At 46.9% G+C, this 21,678-nt stretch overlaps 1 protein-coding gene across 13 annotated transcripts in view; it reads left to right on the plus strand.

The window, feature by feature from the left end:
- The window catches only part of ARID1B (AT-rich interaction domain 1B), a 398,185-nt gene that overhangs the window by 21,669 nt on the left and 354,838 nt on the right, over positions 1-21,678 (plus strand). For 11 of the 13 annotated variants that reach the window (XM_075596966.1, XM_075596968.1, XM_075596967.1 and 8 more), the window contains exon 2: positions 11,135-11,329. The exons of the other annotated variants lie outside the window; for them this stretch is intronic. In XM_075596966.1, the coding sequence (XP_075453081.1) occupies positions 11,135-11,329 (195 nt within the window). The remainder of the gene's footprint in view (positions 1-11,134; positions 11,330-21,678) is intronic. 13 annotated transcript variants of the gene reach the window in all.

The following is a 21,678-nucleotide window of genomic DNA, read 5'->3' on the forward strand; positions in this document are numbered from 1 at the left end:
GGTCAGACGTCACCCAACTGCCACTCTCTTCCCCCTCGGCCACACACACACACACACACACACACACACACACACACACACACACACACACACACACACACCCCTCCCTCTCTCCCTCCCGGCGCTCATCTCTCCCTCCCGGCTCTCCGCTCATCTCTCCCTCTCTCCCGGCGCTCCGCTCATCTCTCCCTCCCTCCCGGCGCTCCGCTCATCTCTCCCTCGCTCCTGGCGCTCATCTCTCCCTCCCTCCTGGCGCTCATCTCCCCCTCCCTCCTGGCACTCCTCTCATCTCTCCCTCCCGGCGCTCATCTCCCCCTCCCTCCCGGCGCTCATCTCCCCCTCCCTCCCGGCACTCCGCCCATCTCTCCCTCCCGGCGCTCCGCTCATCTCTCCCTCCCGGCGCTCCGCTCATCTCTCCCTCCCGGCGCTCCGCTCATCTCTCCCTCCCGGCGCTCCGCTCATCTCTCCCTCCCTCCCGGCGCTCCACTCATCTCTCCCTCCCTCCCGGCGCTCCGCTCACCTCCCTCCCCGGCGGGGGAACAGGCAGTGGCCAGGCAGGCTGCAGCTGCCTCGCGGCGCCTAAGATGGCGGCGCCCGGAAGGACCCCCTTCCTCCCTCGCGGCACCGAGTGAGAAGATGGCGGCGCCCGGAAGTAGAGGTAGGTGTCGCGTGTGTGTCGCTCTCCCACTCTCCCACTTCCCCCACCTCCCAGAGCACGCTCTCTACGGCTCAACATCCCCGAGGAGCAGGAGGAGAGCGGCAGGGAGTTAATACCTCCTTTGTGCCACCGGGAGTCGGCGGAGGCCACGAGGGGGGAGACAACCAGTGGCAGCCCGAGGAGCGCGGCATGCTGGCAGGTGAGGAAATGTAGGGTTAGGAATCCATGCCTTTCACGCCCCCCCACCTGCCTTTCACGCCCCCCCCCTGCCTTTCACGCCCCCCCTTGCTTCCAGGCAACGCCGGGTATATCCGCTTGTATATATATCCAATAAAGAATATCACGTGTGAGCACATTCACATGTCTTAGGCCTGGGACATGGTGCAGGGAGCTGCGCTGGGCAGCGCTGACGCTCATGCAGGAGATTTTTCGTGTCCCTGCATGAGCGTCAGCGAGCGTGCTTGTGTGCCGGGTGGGAGCCGGGCAGGAGGCGGACCTGGAGGCGGGGCGGGGCTAGGGCGTCAAGGAGCCGACGCCACGTGACCAGCCATGCGCTTCCCTCAGCGGCAAAATTTAAACTTGCCTGTCTCCTGCATTTCCACACACCTGCGGAAGAGTGCGGAAGCGCCGTCTAAAGCCGCGCTGATAGGGATAATGTTTCCCCTCAGCGCGCCTCAGCACGGTCTTTTTGACCATGTCCGAGGCCTTACCGGCAGGGCTGACTACGCACTGTGACGCGTCAGCCGGCCGATGCTGCAAGATCCTAGTGATTTTCGGCGCTGACGCGTCACGTGGTACGCGAGTCAGCCAATGGGGAGGAGGGGAGGGAAGGAGCTAGATGGGAGGCGCCTTTGGCGGGGAGCAGGGAAGGAGCTGCGGGTTAAAGTATGTGTGTATGTGTATATGTGTGTGTGTGGGGGGAGGGGGGTGGATGGCACCACGATCAGTACCCGCTCCGGCTTCCGGCTCCCCACAGACCGCATATCGCGGTCTGTGTCTGTCAGCACCCCGCCTGTCTGCCGTGCGGGCGCGCTGACTGAGGGAGCGGGGCCTTAGCCTTAGACAGGTCTGCAACCCTGCCTTTCAACCATTATCACCTAGCATACAGTGCTTCCATGGCAGCAAGGGATTCTGGGAAATGACATGCAAATGAGCACACAATGTGTCACCTTTTTGTCTGGAATATCCATTCACATGGAGCCCATATAAGCAAATGCATCGCTGTTTACACAACTTTTAAGCACAGCATGGGACTAGCAAAGCAAGTCAAACCATTCACAGACATGTTTCAACCTTGATGGGTCTCATCAGTGCGAGGTTGGTTTATACTTGCTTTGCAATATTTGTAGGCTGGGTAGGTTTACAATATACATTTTTTTTAATGGAACACATACATATACCATACATACACTAATAGGTAAATACTGTATAAACATTAACATACTAACTTACTTTAATCAGAATTGGGGAAAAGAAAAAATATGTGGGGGAATAAAATGCATCTCACAATAATAAGTATCTTTATTTTGTTTTTTTCATTGTTTTTCCATGCAAAACATTTTCAAATACACAATACACACACACACATACACACACACACACACACACACACACACACACACACACACACACACACACTGGGGGTGTGTGTGTATGTGTGTGTGTATATATATATAGATATAGATATAGATATAGATATATATATATATATACATACATACATACATACATACATACATACATACATACATACACTAGCTGAGAGACCCGGCGTTTCCCGTGAGTTAAATTTCCCGCTAGGAGGAGAGGGGGGGGGGGGGGGGGACAGTGGACAGGAGGGAGGGGGGGTGGACAGGAGAGGGGGGGGCAGTGGACAGGAGGGAGGGGACAGTGGACGGGGGACAGTGGACAGGAGGGACGGGGGACAGTGGACAGGAGGGGGGGGACAGTGGGGAGGAGGGGAGGAGGGGGGGTGGACACACACACTGGGGGGTATGTGTGTATATATATATATATATATATATATATATATATATATATATATATATATATACACACACACACATTATCACCCCCAAATATACACACACACTAATACCCCCCAAATACACACACATACCCCCCAGTGTGTGTGTGAATGTATATACACGTCATTTTCAAATACACAATACATACACATACCCCCCAGTGTGTGTGTGTGTGTGTGTGTGTGTGTGTGTGTGTGTATATATATATATATATATATATATATATATATAATATATATATATATATATATATATATATTACAGTGCTTGACAAATCACCCAAAAATCTACTCGCCGAACCAAAAAATCTACTCGCCACCTAGTCCCGCCCCCAACCCCGCTTTAAAATAAAATATATAAATAAAATAAATTATCTAAATTCCTAGTAAGAACAACATTCGTTTTTGACATAAGTTTATTTATTGTATTACATTACAGACAATTTAAGGACACTCACTTTAAGTACACTCGCGAGTAAGGACATATCGGCCAATGGGCAAACGGCAGCTCACGCATGCGCCTGGCAGCACGTCCCGAACAGCAATACCAGCTTCCTACCTGTACCGAAGTTGTGCGCAAGCGGGGAGACTATAGAGCCTGTTACAAATGCGTTATTTACATCAGTTATGCACGTATATGATTATTGCAATACAGTACATGCATCCATAAGTGGAAAAAAGGTAGTGCATCACTTCAAGTACATTTCCGTTTTACATACATGCTCTGGTCCCATTGCGTACGTTAATGCGAGGTATGCCTGTATACTACAATTAGTCCTGGTTACGTGTGTGTGTGTGTGTGTGTAAATGTCGGATCTAGAAATAAAAGCCCGGTGTGAATGACTAGTTTCCTGAACCCCTTAACCAGTTTCTGGACGTCCCCGCTTCACAATATCTAAAGCAGCAATCCCGCCTGGGATCTTACCTGATCCGCAGTCCCTCAATGTCCAGCTACCCTCATTCCCACAATGTTATACATTGGAGGGGATGTGTTCCCTACCTGTCTTCTGGTTTAGGGAGAATTCCGATGTCTCCCGTGTGAAGCTTGAGTCAGATCTGGAAGAAAGCAGTATAGGTTATTTCGGTGTACTATAGGGGAATTAAGATATATAGGGTAAATAAGAGATCTAGATCCGGAGTGTGGGTGGGTGAGAGAGTGTGGGTGGGTGAGAGAGTGTGGGTGGGTGAGAGAGTGTGGGTGGGTGAGAGAGTGTGGGTGGGTGAGAGAGTGTGGGTGGGTGAGAGAGTGTGGGTGGGTGAGAGAGTGTGGGTGGGTGAGAGAGACAGAGAGGGCGAGAGAGACAGAGAGGGCGAGAGAGACAGAGAGGGCGAGAGAGACAGAGAGGGCGAGAGAGACAGAGAGGGCGAGAGAGACAGAGAGGGCGAGAGAGACAGAGAGGGCGAGAGAGACAGAGAGGGCGAGAGAGACAGAGAGGGCGAGAGAGACAGAGAGGGCGAGAGAGACAGAGAGGGCGAGAGAGACAGTGAGGGCGAGAGAGACAGTGAGGGCGAGAGAGACAGTGAGGGCGAGAGAGACAGAGGGCGAGAGAGACAGAGGGCGAGAGAGACAGAGGGCGAGAGAGACAGAGGGCGAGAGACAGTGATTGGGGGGTGGGGTGATTGGGTGGGGTGACGGGGTGATTGGGTAGGGTGACGGGGTGATTGGGTAGGGTGACGGGGTGATTGGGTAGGGTGACGGGGTGATTGGGTAGGGTGACGGGGTGATTGGGTAGGGTGACGGGGTGATTGGGTAGGGTGACGGGGTGATTGGGTGGCGTGACGGGGTGATTGGGTGGCGTGACGAGGTGATTGGGTGGCGTGACGGGGTGATTGGGTGGGGTGATTTGGGGTGACGGGGGGAGGGTGACTGACGGGGGGAGGGTGACTGACGGGGGAGGGTGACTGACGGGTGGTGGGGTGACTGACGGGTGGTGGGGTGACTGACGGGTGGTGGGGTGACTGACTGGGTGGTGGGGTGATTGGGTGGGGTGACACTTCTGGAATCCTACACACACACGTACACACTCTCCCATGCTCTCTCTTTATCCCATGCTTTCTCTCTCTCCCATGCTTTCTCTCTCTCTCTCCCATGCTCTCTCTCCCATGCTTTCTCTCTCTCCCATGCTTTCTCTCTCTCCCATGCTTTCTCTCTCTCCCACGCTTTCTCTCTCTCCCATACACACACACACTCTCTCTCTCCCACACACACACACACACGGAAGAAGATTGGAAAGGCCGCGCGACACTCTCTCTCCCACACACACACGGAAGAAGATTGGAAAGGCCGCGCGAGAGAGCACCACCACCACTGCCCCTCCTCCTCCCCCCCCCCACCCCCCGCGACCATCTCCCGCCCCGCGCGGGCAGCCACGGGACCGGGGGGAAGCGGAGACCAAGGGGGTAAGAGGGGGAACACCCCTGTTACCATCTCCCGCCCCGGGATCGGTGGGAAGCGGGGAGTAAGGGGGAACACCTCCGCCCCGCGCGGGAAGCCGGGTGAAGCGGGGACCGCGGAGAGAAGGGGGGAACACTCCCGCTTCCATCTCCCGCCACGTGCGGGGACCGGGTGGTAAGGGGGAACACCCCCACTAACATCTCCCGCCCCGCGCGGGCATCTGGGGGGAACCAGGGACCGGGTGGTACGGGGGAACACCCCCACTAACATCTCCCGCCCCGCGCGGGCATCTGGGGGTAACCAGGGACTGGGTGCTACAGGGGGAACACCCCCACTAACATCTCCCGCCCCGCGCGGGCATCTGGGGGGAAGCAGGGACCGGGTGGTAAGGGGGAACACCGCCACTACCATCTCCCGCCCCGCGTGGGCATCTGGGGGGAAGCGGGGACCGGGGAGAGAAGGGGAGAACACCCCGCTTCCATCTCCCGCCATGCGCGGGGAGTAAGGGGGAATACCTCCGCTACGCATGGAACATCCCCGTTTCCATCTCCCGCCCCGCGTGGGCAGCCGGGTAGAGAAGGGGGGAACACCCCTGCTACCACCAGTCAGCCACGGAGACCGAGGGCAGGAGATGGGCACCGCGCGAGCAGCAGCACTCCCATTACTTACCCCTGAGAAGGAAGGGCTCCATTCTGCGTCATGCCCTATTGGCCAATCAGCTAGGGGGATTTTTAATTTTGTTTTTTTGCAGAGCAGGGGATTTTTTTTTTCAGAGCAGGGGAAAAGTCACTGGCCACCGGCCAATTTCAGTTCGCACGTGGCGAGTGGGCGACCGGGTTTGTCGAGCACTGTATATATATATATATATATATATATATATATATTTATATATATATATACACACACTAATACCCCCCCAAATATACACACACACTAATACCCCCCCAAATATACACACACACTAATACCCCCCCAAATATACACACACTACTACCCCCACATAACACTACTACCGCCCCCAAATACACACACACACACGCTAACCTGCTCTCCCCCCAACCCCCCCACCCCCCTCCACAATATACAAACATAAATAAATACACACCTACACTGGGCCTGCCTCTCTCCTCACTGTCCTGGGTTGCCGCTTCCCAGCAGCTGCCTCTCTCCCCCACTGTGCTGTTCTTGCCTGCGGGGGGCCCTGCTGGTGCCGGTCGGGCCTCTTTTACCGCCCGGTATCTCCCTAGCTTCTGGGCCGCCTCCTGTACTGTCACACGCTCTCTGTGACGTCTGCACCCGCTGGAAGTGACGGCACCCACCGGCATGAGAGAGGCCCGGCGTGGGACACTGCAGGAGGCAGGCCAGCATCTGGGGAGATGACGGGCGGTAACAAGAGGCCCGATTGCGCCGGCCGGGCCCCCGCCCCCCGCAGCCAATAACAGCGCAGTGAGGAGAGCCGCATGTAGGTGCTGAAAGAGCCGCAGGTTGCCGACCCATGCATTAGACCATTTAGACTTACTACCCTTGTCCTTGACCTCTCTTATGGCATTTTTCACCTGCTTTTTATTCTGGCTCTGTCAATGCTAATTTTTAAAAGGGCCAATTAATGATCTTTTAGCCATTGGGCTGTATTGCTCATTCATTCTCAAATTCTTTCAAAATTCTTCAAACAATGGTTTCAAATTGTGTGCTTTCTTGAAACCAGTCTCCAACATCTATCTCGTGGGCTGAATTGAGATGTTGGAATGACTGATTGATGCAAGAGTGAACAATGTAGAGAACCATGACATCCTATCCACAACTCCTTCTCCTGTCTAACTGCTCTGTCACTGCCTCTCTCCAATTCTTTATCACCTATTACGGTCTCTCTGACTTTGTGGGCAATCGCCTCTTTCTCTATATCACAATAGTCTCAACTCTTAGGCCCAGGACATAGTGCACTCAGCGTTGCTGAGCCGCGCTGAACAGATGCACAAAGCCCCTGCACCTGTTATCAGCGCGGCTATAGTTTCTCCCTCCGCATGCTTGCTGATGCGTGCGGAGGCTGAGAAACTTCCCGAGACAGGCAAGTTTGAAATTTGCCGCTCGGGGAAGCGGAGGAGCGGTCACGTGACCGCTCCCATCCAATGGGTCTGCAGCCGGTCCGGCGTTGTACGCACAGAGGTGTGTGTGTGTGTATGTCTGTGTGATGTGTGTGTGTGTATGTCTGTGTGATGTGTGTGTGTGTGCGCGCGTGTGCGCATGCGTGAATATATTTATCAAAGTTGCATAATATTAATAAATAATTTATTCTCACATGTCTTTTTTTTTTAATTTTTAAAATATTATATAATATACACACACACACACACACACACACACACACACACACACACACACACACACACACACACACACACACACACACACACACACACACACACGTTCCCCAGTGACACACAAACACACTGACAGCTACCAAGTGACACACACACAGTGATACCCGCCTCCCAAGCGCGCTTGCTGTCTCCTCTGCCAGGACAGCAAAAAGCTCCTGGTAGAGCGAGCAGCAGCAAGCAACAGCGAGCAGCAGCACCTAAGTGCTTACTATGTCCCAGGCCTTAGAGAGGGCATAGACATGTTTCATTACCTCCACACACTATATTTAAAGCAATCTATCCTGTTCAACAAATATCTTGCTTAGTCTTAATATATGCCTTCAATGTTTTACTATATTTTATGTTACCCTCTGCAGTCTGCAGACACCTCTCCTGTATTTTATTTAAAATAATCTTGCTTTGTACCAAATTCAGACCATGCCTCATTGAAATCATTGTCATTTTTTTCTTTTTTCTATGGTCTTTACCACTACTCCCACACTCATAAATATCATGTAACTCGGGCAACATCTCTACTTCTGTTATGCCTTTGCTCAGAGCTATTTGCAGTGGTTTACATTTCTTGCTTACATACAAAACAATTGTTAAGTGTCTCCTGTCTTGCAAGTTCCCTTCCCATCGAACGTCAATAACCTCTTTCCAGCTTCAAGTCTGAAAATCAGCCATTTACAAAAAATACAAATGTTGAATTGCTAATGCTATCAGTGACACGTGTACATTATATCAAAAGTGTTGACCACACCATCTGATGCCCATGTATACCTAATTCCCTTATTTTTTAATTACAGTTGTCTATATTTTTATACCTGTGCCAAAGATCACCCAATTTAAGTTTGTGCCAATAGATAGACATATCCTAAATGTATTTTCAAGTCAAGTAGTGGTAATGGAAGTGCAGATTTTGGCTTAAAACTACAGACATGAACATACATACATACAGTAAGAATGCTAGTTTAGCCTCCTGCAACACACACACTATATATGTTGCACAGCAAGATATTGGGTTGTGAGTCTGTGTCCTCTGAAGACTTTAAAAGTGCCCCCTGAAAATCCTTAAGTTTCAGTGCTGAAGAATGGTTTGTAAATGCAGATGTGTGTGTGTACATATTTATTAATAAACATAACTTTAAATGATTATCCACAATGGAGTGGTTTGGGATACATACAACATGTTGAGAATATCCCAGGAGATTTATTATAGCCTTTGTTTCAAGGCTTCTCCAAAAGACAGGTGTGGTTACTTGGAAAGTTTAAACTGATGGCTATCATCTTACATTGGGACTGTAGCTGCTTGGGAGGCTCGTCCTAGAGTATTATGATGCAGAAGAACTTGATTTAAGACCTAGTGTCAGTTCACTGTCACTTTATCTCCTTGTGCTTCGTGGTGTAAGGGTAGAGATTCATTTGGTAAATTATGTCTAGCACACTTTCAGTGAGTTCAGCATTTAAACCATAAAATATAGAACGCAAGTTCTATCTCCAGCATATCGTGTCACTAAATTCAAACATGGATCTATCCAGCAAGTGATTATAAAAAAACAAACATTAAATGTTTAAAAACCTTTTTTTAATTGTTGTGGGGTTTTTTTTCCCCAAACAATTTTTAACATGTACAGGTGAAACAATAAATATACACTGGGTTTGAACATTTTGAAAAACCTTAAAAGAGTGCAATTTCATACCAAGTTTGCCCCTTTTAACATTTCCTTATTTAACATGGGTTCAACTGTGTCTGGGATTCTAATGCTAGAGCATGTGTAACACTGGCAATTCTTTTGTGTTGCAAGTAATTTATTTTTAAGCAGCCGGCTGGTTTTGAAGCGTTGCATTAGAATTTCCATGGAGGGAATACAAAACATTCATCAAAGTGAGGACCACAGCTTATAAATCACGATCTCTACAGCAGCCAATCGGAGCCATGTATTCCGCAACATTCTGAGCACACATTATTCCTGGTACAAATGTCATTGTGTGCTGGAGTTTGCAAACCATCCAACCACCTGCAGGGTTCACAAATGAAGACGGTTACACACAAAATGCCTAATAGGGACATTTTTTTATATTTTCTTTTCAAGATTTATTTAGTTTTACATTTATGGTATGAACTCCCACAAAAAAACATTTTGGAAAGAACAAATAAAAATAATGGCATCTTAAAAACAATTTTATACACATTCACAATGGTAGGATCGCTACTTTAAGTGCAAGTGCTGTAGCTGCTTTAAAGTCACCATGTTTTCTTTGTTTTGCATCTAAAAAAACCACTTTTTAATTTAAATTGGCAATCCTACTGGTTCCTGAGATATATGTATTTTTGTGTGTGCATGCTGGATTTGACGCACAAAATCTACAAATATGGGTGTCGGGGCTATAAACAGAGTAATCAATAGAATTCTGCGACATCTCCCGATAACGTTGCAGCTTTCTATTGTGCGTTGGTGTGAGCCCCGGCCCCACGGTGAGCAGCAGAACTGGTGATTATTTTTTTTATATATAGGTATGAAGCAAGGGGTCTCCGGAGCTGAATCGCATTTATTCTGGCTACGGGGACAGCCTGCTTACCTCGGAAGGGGTTGCTGGTTGGGGTTATCGAAATGGCAGCTTAAATGTCCCACGTCACGGGAGCCAGTTGGAATCCATGATGTCATCCCTTGCGGCTTCCTATTGGCCCATGTGACGCGGGACATTTAAACTGCAAACCGATACCGGCACCCCCTCCAGAGGTATTTTGGGAAGCAAGTGGGCCCCGGAGCTGAAATTAACATGGTTCATCTCTGGAGGCCACCAGCTTCAAACATAAAAAAAAAATAAAAAAATCACCAGCTGCTTTAATTGGGGTAAGGGGGTGGATGCTAGGGGACCATGGCTAAGCTCGGTTCCGGTAGGATATAAAGAGCAGATGGAACTGCTGCTTTTAAATAATTGCTGTTTAATGGCGTTATTAATTATATATTTTTTTGTCTTATGAGCTTGTAGTAAAATGTATTGTTACTGTATTGTGGTATTCCTGGGTGTGAGATCTATATGTTTAGCTAACAATTGTACGTAAATGCTATGTGATAGAAACGTACACCAAGGTTTGTAAGTGTCTGTCCATTGCAAGGTGTGGTGAACATATTGACTGGTTCTTGTGACCTTACAATGCACCAGTTATATTACGTAACCTGGTCCTGCAGACCTGATGTTCACTAATGTATCCTTCATGTAACACCAAGTCGCTTTACTCAAGCTACACAATTCTATATGAACCTGTGATGAGCTGTGCAGAATGTTATGTGGTTATTCATTAAACGATTATCAGTCATTGGGGCTTATTCAGTAATCCGCAATAGCGCAGATCCAGCTCTACTGTACAGAAAGCCCCATAAATGATCAGTGTTTTTTTTCTGTGCGTTGGCGGCGCCATTGCTGCCTACTGAAGAAGTTCCATTGGCTGAAGGTACCACTGTATGATCTTTAGGTCACCCTCAACTATAATAAATGATAAGAATTCCAAATGGTTTATTTTTTTTTATAATAGAGACGTTAAAAAGCTCTCCAAAAATTGTACTTAAGTGTTATACAGAGCGGATATAGCTACGTTTCAGAATGATGCATCTTTGTAAACTGAACTGCTTATTTTTGGGGGGTTCTTTTTTTCCCCCTACGCATTCAATTTTTGTTTTGCTTTGTAACAGGGTAGTCCAATGGATCCAATGGTAATGAAGAGACCTCAGCTCTATGGGATGGGCAATAGCCCTTACTCCCAGACACAACAAAGCAGTCCCTACGCTGGCCAGTCATACGGACCTGCGGGCCCACAAAGATATCCAATGGGAATGCAGGGACGCACCCAAGGTGCTATGGGAGGAATGCACTATCCACAGCAACAGGTTTGTGGCTTACATTTTTTGTGTTCTGTGCTACTGCAGACTCTACCTAAAGAAATGGGTGAGTTATATTACAGATTGCAATTTTTCCATCCATATTGCACACTTCAATGTGAAATTCTCCAACATTTTCTTGTGTTAGGGCTCAAATGATGAAACAAATAGGCTTGTCTTGACCATTGTCTTACCATTTCTTTCCTGTGTATGAGAACATTACATGATTGTTAAGGTGCTATTGCCAAATATTATGTGTGTGGTGTGTGTTCCTTATTAAAATAACAATAGCACCGTTTATTGCAGCTGTTTCTGACCAAAATACGGGCATTTAATGACGTCTTCTCTATTGCTCACCATTTTTGCAGCACTGTTCTGATGATGCATTTGTTTATTACATTTAGCACTTCATAACAGGGTAATGATGGTCATTCTTTCAGACCCCGTGTAAAGTACTTCACACTGCAACAAACCTTGATTGAAGTAGTAAGATGTGTTCAAGGGAGTTCTGTGTGTGTGCTAGAGGAAAAGGAGAAAACAGGGTTATTGTCGCCACATATTGTGACGTGCATGGATAATAAAATAACCTACAGAAGAAGGTACTGTCAACCACAGTTAAAAAACCGTACAGTGAGCTGGACATTCAGCGTGTAAATGGGGCGTGCAGCTAATGTGTAACAGAGACCTGCTACAAGAAAATACCTAATGTTGAACTGTGACTAAGCCCTTTGCCACTGAAGGGAATAAGGAAGGGGCATAATCCATCAATTGCATCTAACATGTCTAAAGTTATACCACATGGCTTCAAAATGCATATATAATGCCGGCAACTGTATGGCAGGAGACAAATGGGATGCAGAGGCAAATAGGTTGTTATTTAATCACCTTCTGTGTAAAGCAGACTATGTATGGCACGATGGGTGGAAAGTTTTAAGAGGTTTAGTAGAACTGTCTTGAAGAAAAATTGAGGTCACCTGCAGAAGTGAACGCATTTTTTCTTAATAGCACTACTGCAGTGCACGGCACTTTGGAAGTCTCATGCAATTAATTCATTCGGATCAGAGGATATGAGATCTGCAAATACAGTAATATACAACCATAATAGATAACCACCAATATTATGGTCACAGGTGGAAGCTTTTAGTTTCTCAACAAATGTAGTGGGCATCAATAGAAGATAACATGTTTTGGTCTTTTTAGACATTTAAGATACTGTAAAGAACCTGCCAAAGTTGATTACTTGTTAATATCATGTTGGTTTTTTTTGAAGTTGTAGATGTTTCGTACATTTGTGTGCTGATACGCTACACCTCCAGTTTCTTCATAAAGTGTGGACAAAAAGCGGTGTTTCTTACATTTATAATATGTCTCACACATTTAATGTACTTAAACGGTGCTAAGGTTGCCAGAAGACACCTTCCAGGCCATATTCACTGAGCAATCTTCTGCTATAAGAGACCTGGTGCAGGAAGAGACCTTACAACCCAAGGCTGCTTATGACCCGATGAGTCTTCGGGCATACAGTTGCACTGCATGCGGTCCATAATGCTTTCCTGCCTTGACCCTGTTGTAATCAGCCAGTGCTTTTAGGATGAAATCCTTGTCCTTTTTTCATCTAAACTACAAGAAATCTGGATTAGTTAGTTATCCTTTATGGTGCAGTATGCAAATTCACTCATTAATATATTTGTAAAGTAAAATGATGACTTGCCTGTTTAAAAAAAGAAATTATATTTCTCTTCAACTGGGATGTCCCTGGAGTTGGAATTCTCGCAATTTTAGCTCTGGGGCACCTCCTGTATCAAGCATCGCTTTAGAGTCTTGGAGTGGGGGAGGCTGGTCATGTCAGCCAGCCATTGTACTTGAATGACTTACTTGAATATTATGCTATAGAATTCTTCCTCTGTCAACTCCTTATTTTACAGTTTCTGCTTTCTAAGGGTTGAAATTATATCCTACTACTGTATTTCGACACTAGCTAGAGGGGATCAAAATAAACCCCCTTTCAGTTTTACCGAAAACCAACGTGGTTATTTCAGTGTGGAATTATGACATGAATGAGATGATTGTTGAGATTTTTTCTTAATTTGCTAATTGCGGTATAATTGAACATTATCCATAAACAGGCAATGACCTGGCACAGTGATTGGCTGCTGGCCCTTATCCTTCTTTTCACAGTGCTAATATAATTGGCTGAGCAACGTTGTAGTTATGAACATTAATTCTCTACAGCAGGCCCGTCAAACTCAGAATAGCTTTTGGGCTGATTCTTAGGCTGAGTCCCCTGTGCCGCTGAGCGCGCTGATGCTTAGAGAGCGGTGACGTCATCAACTCTCCAAGCATGAGCGCCGGGTGTCCTTGCTATTTCGCAAGCGTGCGTGGGGGGCGTTGCAGGCAAGCTCAGCGCGGTTCAAAATCAGATTTTTTTTGTTTACGCAAGCGCCAAGCGTGGGTGAGCGTCCGTGCCCGCGCGCACGCTCCGCGTTAGCGGGGACATTGAAATAGCCAGAAGCAACCTTGCCAAGCACCGCGCGTCAGCGCACTCAGCGGCACAGGGGACTCCGCCTTAAGTCCAACTGCAGGACTCACGCCGCACCAGGATTTTTTTTATAAACAGTCTCTATAACCTAAGCGTGCACTTTTTTTTTTTCTTGCATTTTCCTTATTAAAATAACCTAAACATCGCTGGTAACTCCCTCTCTCTTCCCAATCCCTTCTCCTCTCCCTCTCTCTCTTTCCCACTCTCTCTCTCCACCTCTCTCTCTTCCTTCCTCTCCCTTACCCATCCCTCCCTCTCTCACCATCCCACCTCGATCTCTCTTACCCATCCCACCTTGATCTCCCTTACCCATCCCTCCTCTCTCTCGTCCACCCCCCCTCTCTCTCGTCCACCCCCCCTCTCTCTCGTCCACCCCCCCTCTCTCTCGTCCACCCCCCCTCTCTCTGGTCCACCTCCCCTTTCTCTCATCCACCTCCCCTTTCTCTGGTCCACCTCCCCTTTCTCTCGTCCACCCCCCCCCCCCTCTCTCTCTCGTCCACCCCCCTCTCTCTAGTCCACCCCCCCTCTCTCTCGTCCACCTCCCCTCTCTCTCGTCCACCTCCCCTCTCTCTCATCCACCTCCCCTCTCTCTCGTCCACCTCCCCTTTCTCTCGTCCACCCCCCTTTCTCTCGTCCACCCCCCCTCTCTCTCGTCCACCCCCCCTCTCTCTCGTCCACCCCCCTTTCTCTCTCGTCCACCCCCCTCTCTCTCTCGTCCACCCCCCCTCTCTCTCTCTCGTCCACCCCCCCTCTCTCTCGTCCACCCCCCCTCTCTCTCTCGTCCACCCCCCCTCTCTCTCTCGTCCACCCCCCCTCTCTCTCTCGTCCACCCCCCCCTCTCTCTCGTCCACCCCCTCTCTCTCTCTCGTCCACCCCCCCTCTCTCTCTCGTCCACCCCCCCCTCTCTCTCTCGTCCACCCCCCCTCTCTCTCTCGTCCACCCCCCTCTCTCTCTCGTCCACCCCCTCTCTCTCTCGTCCACCCCCCCTCTCTCTCGTCCACCCCACCTCTCTCTCGTCCACCCCCCCTCTCTCTCTCGTCCACCCCCCCTCTCTCTCTTCCACCCCCCCTCTCTCTCTCGTCCACCCCCTCTCTCTCTCTCTCGTCCACCCCCTCTCTCTCTCTCGTCCACCCCCTCTCTCTCTCTCGTCCACCCCCCTCTCTCGTCCACCCCCCCTCTCTCTCTCTCGTCCACCCCCCCTCTCTCTCTTCCACCCCCTCTCTCTCTCTCTCGTCCACCCCCTCTCTCTCTCTCTCGTCCACCCCCTCTCTCTCGTCCACCCCCTCTCTCTCTCTCGTCCACCCCCCTCTCTCGTCCACCCCCCTCTCTCGTCCACCCCCCCTCTCTCTCGTCCACCCCCCCTCTCTCACACAATTGCACCCTGACCCACAATACACACACACACATACAATGCACTCCCTGCCCCACCATACACACAATACACCACCTGCCACACAATACATACACACACATGCAATACACCCCCGCCTCAAAATACAAACACACAGATAGACCTACAATACCCCCCATGCCCACAACACACACACACACACACAATACCCCCCATGCCCACAACACACACAATATCCCCCATGCCCACAACACACACACACAATACACCACCTGCCACCCAAAATACACACACACAATACACCCCCTGCAACCCAAAATACACACAATACACCCCCTGCCCCACATTACCACACACACAATACCCCCCTGCCGCACAATAAATACACTCGCACACAATAGCACCCTGACCCACAATACACACACATACAATACACTCCCTGCCCCACAATACACACACACACACACACACACACACACAGTACACTGCTTGCCCCACAATACACACACACACACACACACACACAATAGAACTCCTGCCCCACAATACACACACAATATCCCCCGGCCCCACAATACATACATACACACACACAATACCCACCTGCCCCACAATACACACACGTATATAATACCCCCCGCCTCACAATACACATACACTACCCCCCCACCCCATCATACATACATGTACACATACACACACTACCCCCATGCCCCACAATACACACATACAATACCCCCATGCCCCACAATACACACACACACCCAATACCCTTCCTGACCCACAAAACATAGACATACACATACACACTGCACCTCCTGCCCCACAATACACACACACACACACACACACACAATACACCCCCTGCCACCCAAAATACATACAATACACCCCTTGCCCCACAATCCACACACAATACCTCCTGCTGTACAATACATACACACACACACACACACACACACACACACAATAGTACCTTGACCACAATACACATACACATACAATACACTCCCTGTCTCACAATACACATACACACACACACACTACACCCCCTGCCACCCAAAATACATACAATACACCCCTTGCCCCACAATACACACACAATACCTCCTACCGCACAATACATACACACACACAATAGTACCCTGACCACAATACACACGCACGCAACACCCCCATGCCCACAATGCACACACACAATACACCCCCTGCCACCCAAAATTCATACAATACACCCCTTGCCCCACAATACACACACAATACCTCCTACCGCACAATGCATACACACACACACACACACACAATAGTACCCTGACCACAATACACACGCACACAACACCCCCATGCCCACAATGCACACACACAATACACCCCCTGCCAGCCAAAATACACACAATACACCCCATGCCCCATAATATACATACACACACATACATAACACACACAATACACCCCTGCCCCACAATACACACACAATACATCCCCTGACCCACAATACATACACACATACAATACAATACACCCCCTGACCCAAAATATACACACCCACATACACAATACCGCCCTGCCCCACAATACACAAACACAAATACCCCCCTGCCACACAATACAGACACACACATACAATGCACCACCTGCCCCACAATACACACACAATACACCCCTGTCCGACAATACACACAATACACCCTCTGCCCCACTATATATATATATATATATATATATATATATATATATATATATAGATATATCTATCTATCTATCTATCTATCTATCTATCTATCTATCTATCTATCTATCTATCTATCTATATACTTGTATAGTTACCAGAGTAGCCAGAAGTGGTCCGGTGACAGAGAGACAGCACACAGTGGTATAGAAAAAAACTGTATTAAAGATAACGCAGGACACCAAAACCAACGTTTCGGTCCTCAACAGGGACCTTCCTCAGGGAGGATGGATTTCAGTACCATCTACAACACAATATACAGTACAAACCTATAGAGCTTATTTGAATGAGAGTAGCCAAATAGGTAGAAGTGCTTCTTTAAAACAAATTAATTTTTACAGTGCAATTTCATTTTTATGCTGTGTTTTGATTTTAGTATCAGGTAATCCAAATATCTGTTAAAAATATTCAATATACATCAGTGTTTCCATAATATCCAGTGGCAAATATGATGCAGCATATTGCAATATATCCCAACATATCACACCAGAAACAAACGTATATGTTGGCAGAGTTAAATATTGCACAGCGCTCTACCACTGCATAGGCAAGAGGTGGCCAACTCCAGTTCAGCACAGGTGACTCAGTTATAATGACTGAGCCACTGATTGAGCCACCTGTTCTGAAGCAGGGACATCCTGAAAACCTGACCTGTTGGTGGCCCTTGAGGACTGTAGTAGGCCACCCTTTGTATAGACAAATGGCATTGAAGCCTAGTGTGCACTGTGAGCAAATCACAGAATTCACAATCTTCTTTACATACTGTAAGCTGCATTAGGCTGCACTTGTAGTGCCAGCGACGTCAAAACAAATGCATTGTCGCCAACGTCGGCGCTTATAGTGCACGCACCGGCGCGACCAATCGACAGCGCTACCAAAAATCTGGTAGTCGCTGTTATTTATTCAGCGTCGGTCTCCCCTTGTGGCAAATCAGAGAGCTTCTCCTTCCCTCTTTCTGACGTCACTGGCCTTGTAGCCAGCGACGTCGCCTAAACTTTAAATGCAACTATCGCAATGGCGACGGGTGACGTCATCGGTCGCGTCGCCGGCAGTATAAGCGCAGCCTAAGATGTCACAAAATCAACATGTGTATGAGTAATTATTTACATAGTCGTGGTGCAGATTTCTGTGGAAGCAGCACTTCTGTTATTTAGTCCATTAAGAGCTTGGGTCAGATCTAAGAAACGTCTGTGTAAACACAACAGTTGCATTTTATTTATCTACTATAACAGATCTCCTTTCCAACATTAAGAAGAAGAAAGTGTGCTCTATGCATGAGAGATAAGCGTTTGATAAATTAAGCATCCGGGAGGTTAAAATGTTACTTCCCCCAGAGTTCAATGCAGTATAAAGACTACCATGGTAACCTCAGATGCTAGAGATTAAGGAAATCATGATTTGTTGCAGCAAAAACTTTTTATGTATTAAATTATTGAGCAGGACATGCTGAGGGGGTTAAGATATATAATTATTATGAGTTAAACTCCTACAGGTTTCTCATGGATTCTGGTTCTTAATGCAGTCAGGACTTGGTGAAAAAAATACAGTGGTAGTAGTTTAATTTTAGTGTTATCCTTCCTATAATTGGCTCCACAGGACAATAGAGTAACATTTTAGGAGTTCTTTTTTGGGGAGGAAGTGGACTTTTCCCTCTGTCTTTTAATCATATTATAAACACATACATATCCTTTGCCCCCTTAAGAAATATCTATATGCATATGATCTTCTTTTTTTTGTAAACTTATTCTTTATTTGTTTTTTTTTTTGTTTTGTTAAGAAAAGTGGGAGTGGGGTACAAAACACAAAAAGGGGAACATGTTACTTGCGAGTCACATACAGTTGTATCATATGGATAACACATTCAATGGGGAGACAATAATGACATCACTGTTATTACAGTGTTTAAAGTAATGAATACAGAAAATTAACTCAAAAGACTTAAAAGGGGAAAAAGAAAAAGAAGGAATTGTCATTGCTTTTATAATATTCATTTCTTTTGTTGTCATACCAGCTTAACCTCCATGCTGGGAGAACTAGATCAAGAGCAGTGGGATAACATATTTGAAGGAATAGCAAAGAGCTCCACATGTGTATCAATAAAAGAAAATGCATATAAAATGCTCCACCAATGGTACTACACCCCACTACGACTGTCCAAATTTTTCAGCAACATGTCCCCAGTGTGTACAAGGGGGTGTGGCCAGCAGGGATCGTTTATACATATGTGGTGGACGTGCCCAAAGGTAACAAAGCTATGGAGGGCCACACATGATATGGCGCAGACAATTCTTGGGTATGACTTCCCCCTGGACCCCTGGAAGGTACTGCTATGCAGGCCAATTGAAAACATAGAAAAAACTGATGACAAACTCCTGACACACATATACACAGCTGCCAGATGCGAAATAGCCAAAGCCTGGAAACAGGAACAGCAGCCGGCCATACACGCTGTAAAAGCAAGATTATGGAGGATCTGTCTTATGGAAAAACTGACGGGGATACAAAACGACACAGTACAGAAATACATAGATGTCTGGGAACCGTGGAGAACCTATATAGGAAATAGATATCTTTCAAGGGCTACTCTCCAGTCCTGAAAATCAAGAAACGGGTGAGGCAAAAACACACTAGCTAGGGAAATTATAAAAAAAAAAAAAAAAAAATATATAAAAAAAAAAAAAAAAAAAGAATCAAGAGCTTCGCTACTGAGACAACCTTGGTGTGATGGGAGTCGTAGTGGTGTGGATTGCAGTGGTGGGCCTGGAGGGTATCCAGTATCCAGTATCCAGTGTCGGATGCTCTACAAATGCATATGATCTTCTAATGCAGGCTTGGTAAGTGCCAGTGACCTGTAGGAAAAGCTTTTTGGCTCAAAGTCTGCATAGCATTACTTCATTCTGGAAAGAGGATATTTTGGACTAAGTGGGTAACTTTCCAACTTGGAGGGGTTGGATTGGTTCCAAAGTAAGTAATTTACTGTAGGTTTGGTATGTAATGTGCATAACCTTTTGCAAAAAGGCAGTGTATTAAGTTGTCTTGAGCTTTATAAAGTTCTTTAAAATTGAGAAGCTGACATTTTTTTCCAGTCCTTAATCTTTTGGGCCTTTTATTTGGCTTGGGGTTCTCTGGCATCTCTTGTCTTAATAGATTCCTACTGAGATGGTATGGTCTAGCTTTCCACTTGATGAGATGTCACTCAGCCCTAGGAGTTCTTTGGTTTCTTCTCACCATTGTTTTATACTGGCAGCTTAAAGCTTGTCTGAGCAGTCCACATCTTTTTCCATTAAAAGAATCCTCATAATAACAAAATAAACTTTTTTTTCCCCCTAACAAGTCTATAATTCAGTATTTTTCCGAGTCTGATAAACCATGTGAATGACTTGTATAAATAGCTTTTATCAACCATGATATCTTGGCAAGGCCCAACGAGCCGTCGCTCATTTCAGCCAATGACTAAAATGTACAACTTGTTACGAAATGCTGACGAGTATAATGCCAACATGGCATTGTTAATCACGATGGTATGCAGACATACCCGTTTACTTCTTGCCTCATTGTCTACATCTGTAGAGCAATGTTTCTCCACCTTCGAGACACCCCATCCAGGCCACGTTTAGAGAATAACTAAACCAATTACACATTTGCCTGTAAGATATGTGTGTGCATGGTAAGTTATTTGCTTCTCCCTAAAATCTGGTCTGGCCGTGTTCCTTGTGGAGAGGGTTGAGCAACAGTGTTCTAAGGTTTGGGTGTCACAGTTCCTAGTCTTTCTGTAACTTACCCGAAAGAATGGGATAGTGGCGACACAAAAAAAGTGAGTAGGGTTCCTTTCCCCTCCACACTGCTTTCTCCATTCTTTCAGGTAAGTTGCAGAGAAACTAGGAACTGTGCTGGCAGCTTCTTTGAGTCATTCGAGTACATGCAGTGCTCCCAAATTAAAGTATCATTCAGCCAGCGAAACTGCCACATTGTGCAGTAATAGATACTGCTGTGGCTTAGTGAATGACCCCCTTAGTGTATCATTAAGGTGTTTTGTTTTACTGACGAACTCTATAAGCAAATCTCTCGACCTTCAGTCCGATGGTTTATAGGCCAACTGAGCCATTTGATACAGTACCTTAACAGTCTGGTTATACCCCACAGGGAGTATTTCATCGTGTGTATTATTGCAGTTGTTGTTTTTATTATTATTGTTGTTGCTATTACTGCTCCCTTTCATTATTCCTAAGTGTTACCTCCTAGAATGTTTCATTAACTTGCTTGATGGGTAGGTTCTTCAAAAGCTATAGTTTAAGTGGTGTTCCTGTGTGCTACACAGTAGCTTAAACCGTAAGAATTAAATAGGACAGCACCGTTAAACTTTTTTTTCTTCTTTATTCACTGTATTTTGCTTTGTGTTTATAGATGTCTTTTTGTTAACTCTTTCATATGTAGGCGATCAAGAAAACAATTTGTATTTTTTGTTTGGCAATCACTTGTTTTTCAGGTTATCTGCGCACATATTTTGAAACAAACACTATAGGAAGTTAAAGCGGCAGTCCCATGCAGCAGGTATATAAAAAAAGGGGGGGGAGGGGGGGAGAGAAATTGACATACAGCCAATTCTTGTCCTTTTATATATTTTTAAAATCATAATTAGAAATGCTAAGTTAAGCAATTATCATTCAACCTTTATCCCCCCCCCCCCCCCCCCCCCATCCTTTTTTTTTTTTAAACACAGGGCTGGATAGGAGCCCACG

This window comes from Ascaphus truei, chromosome 4 (genome assembly GCF_040206685.1).
Source record: "Ascaphus truei isolate aAscTru1 chromosome 4, aAscTru1.hap1, whole genome shotgun sequence".
Classification (NCBI taxonomy): domain Eukaryota; kingdom Metazoa; phylum Chordata; class Amphibia; order Anura; family Ascaphidae; genus Ascaphus; species Ascaphus truei.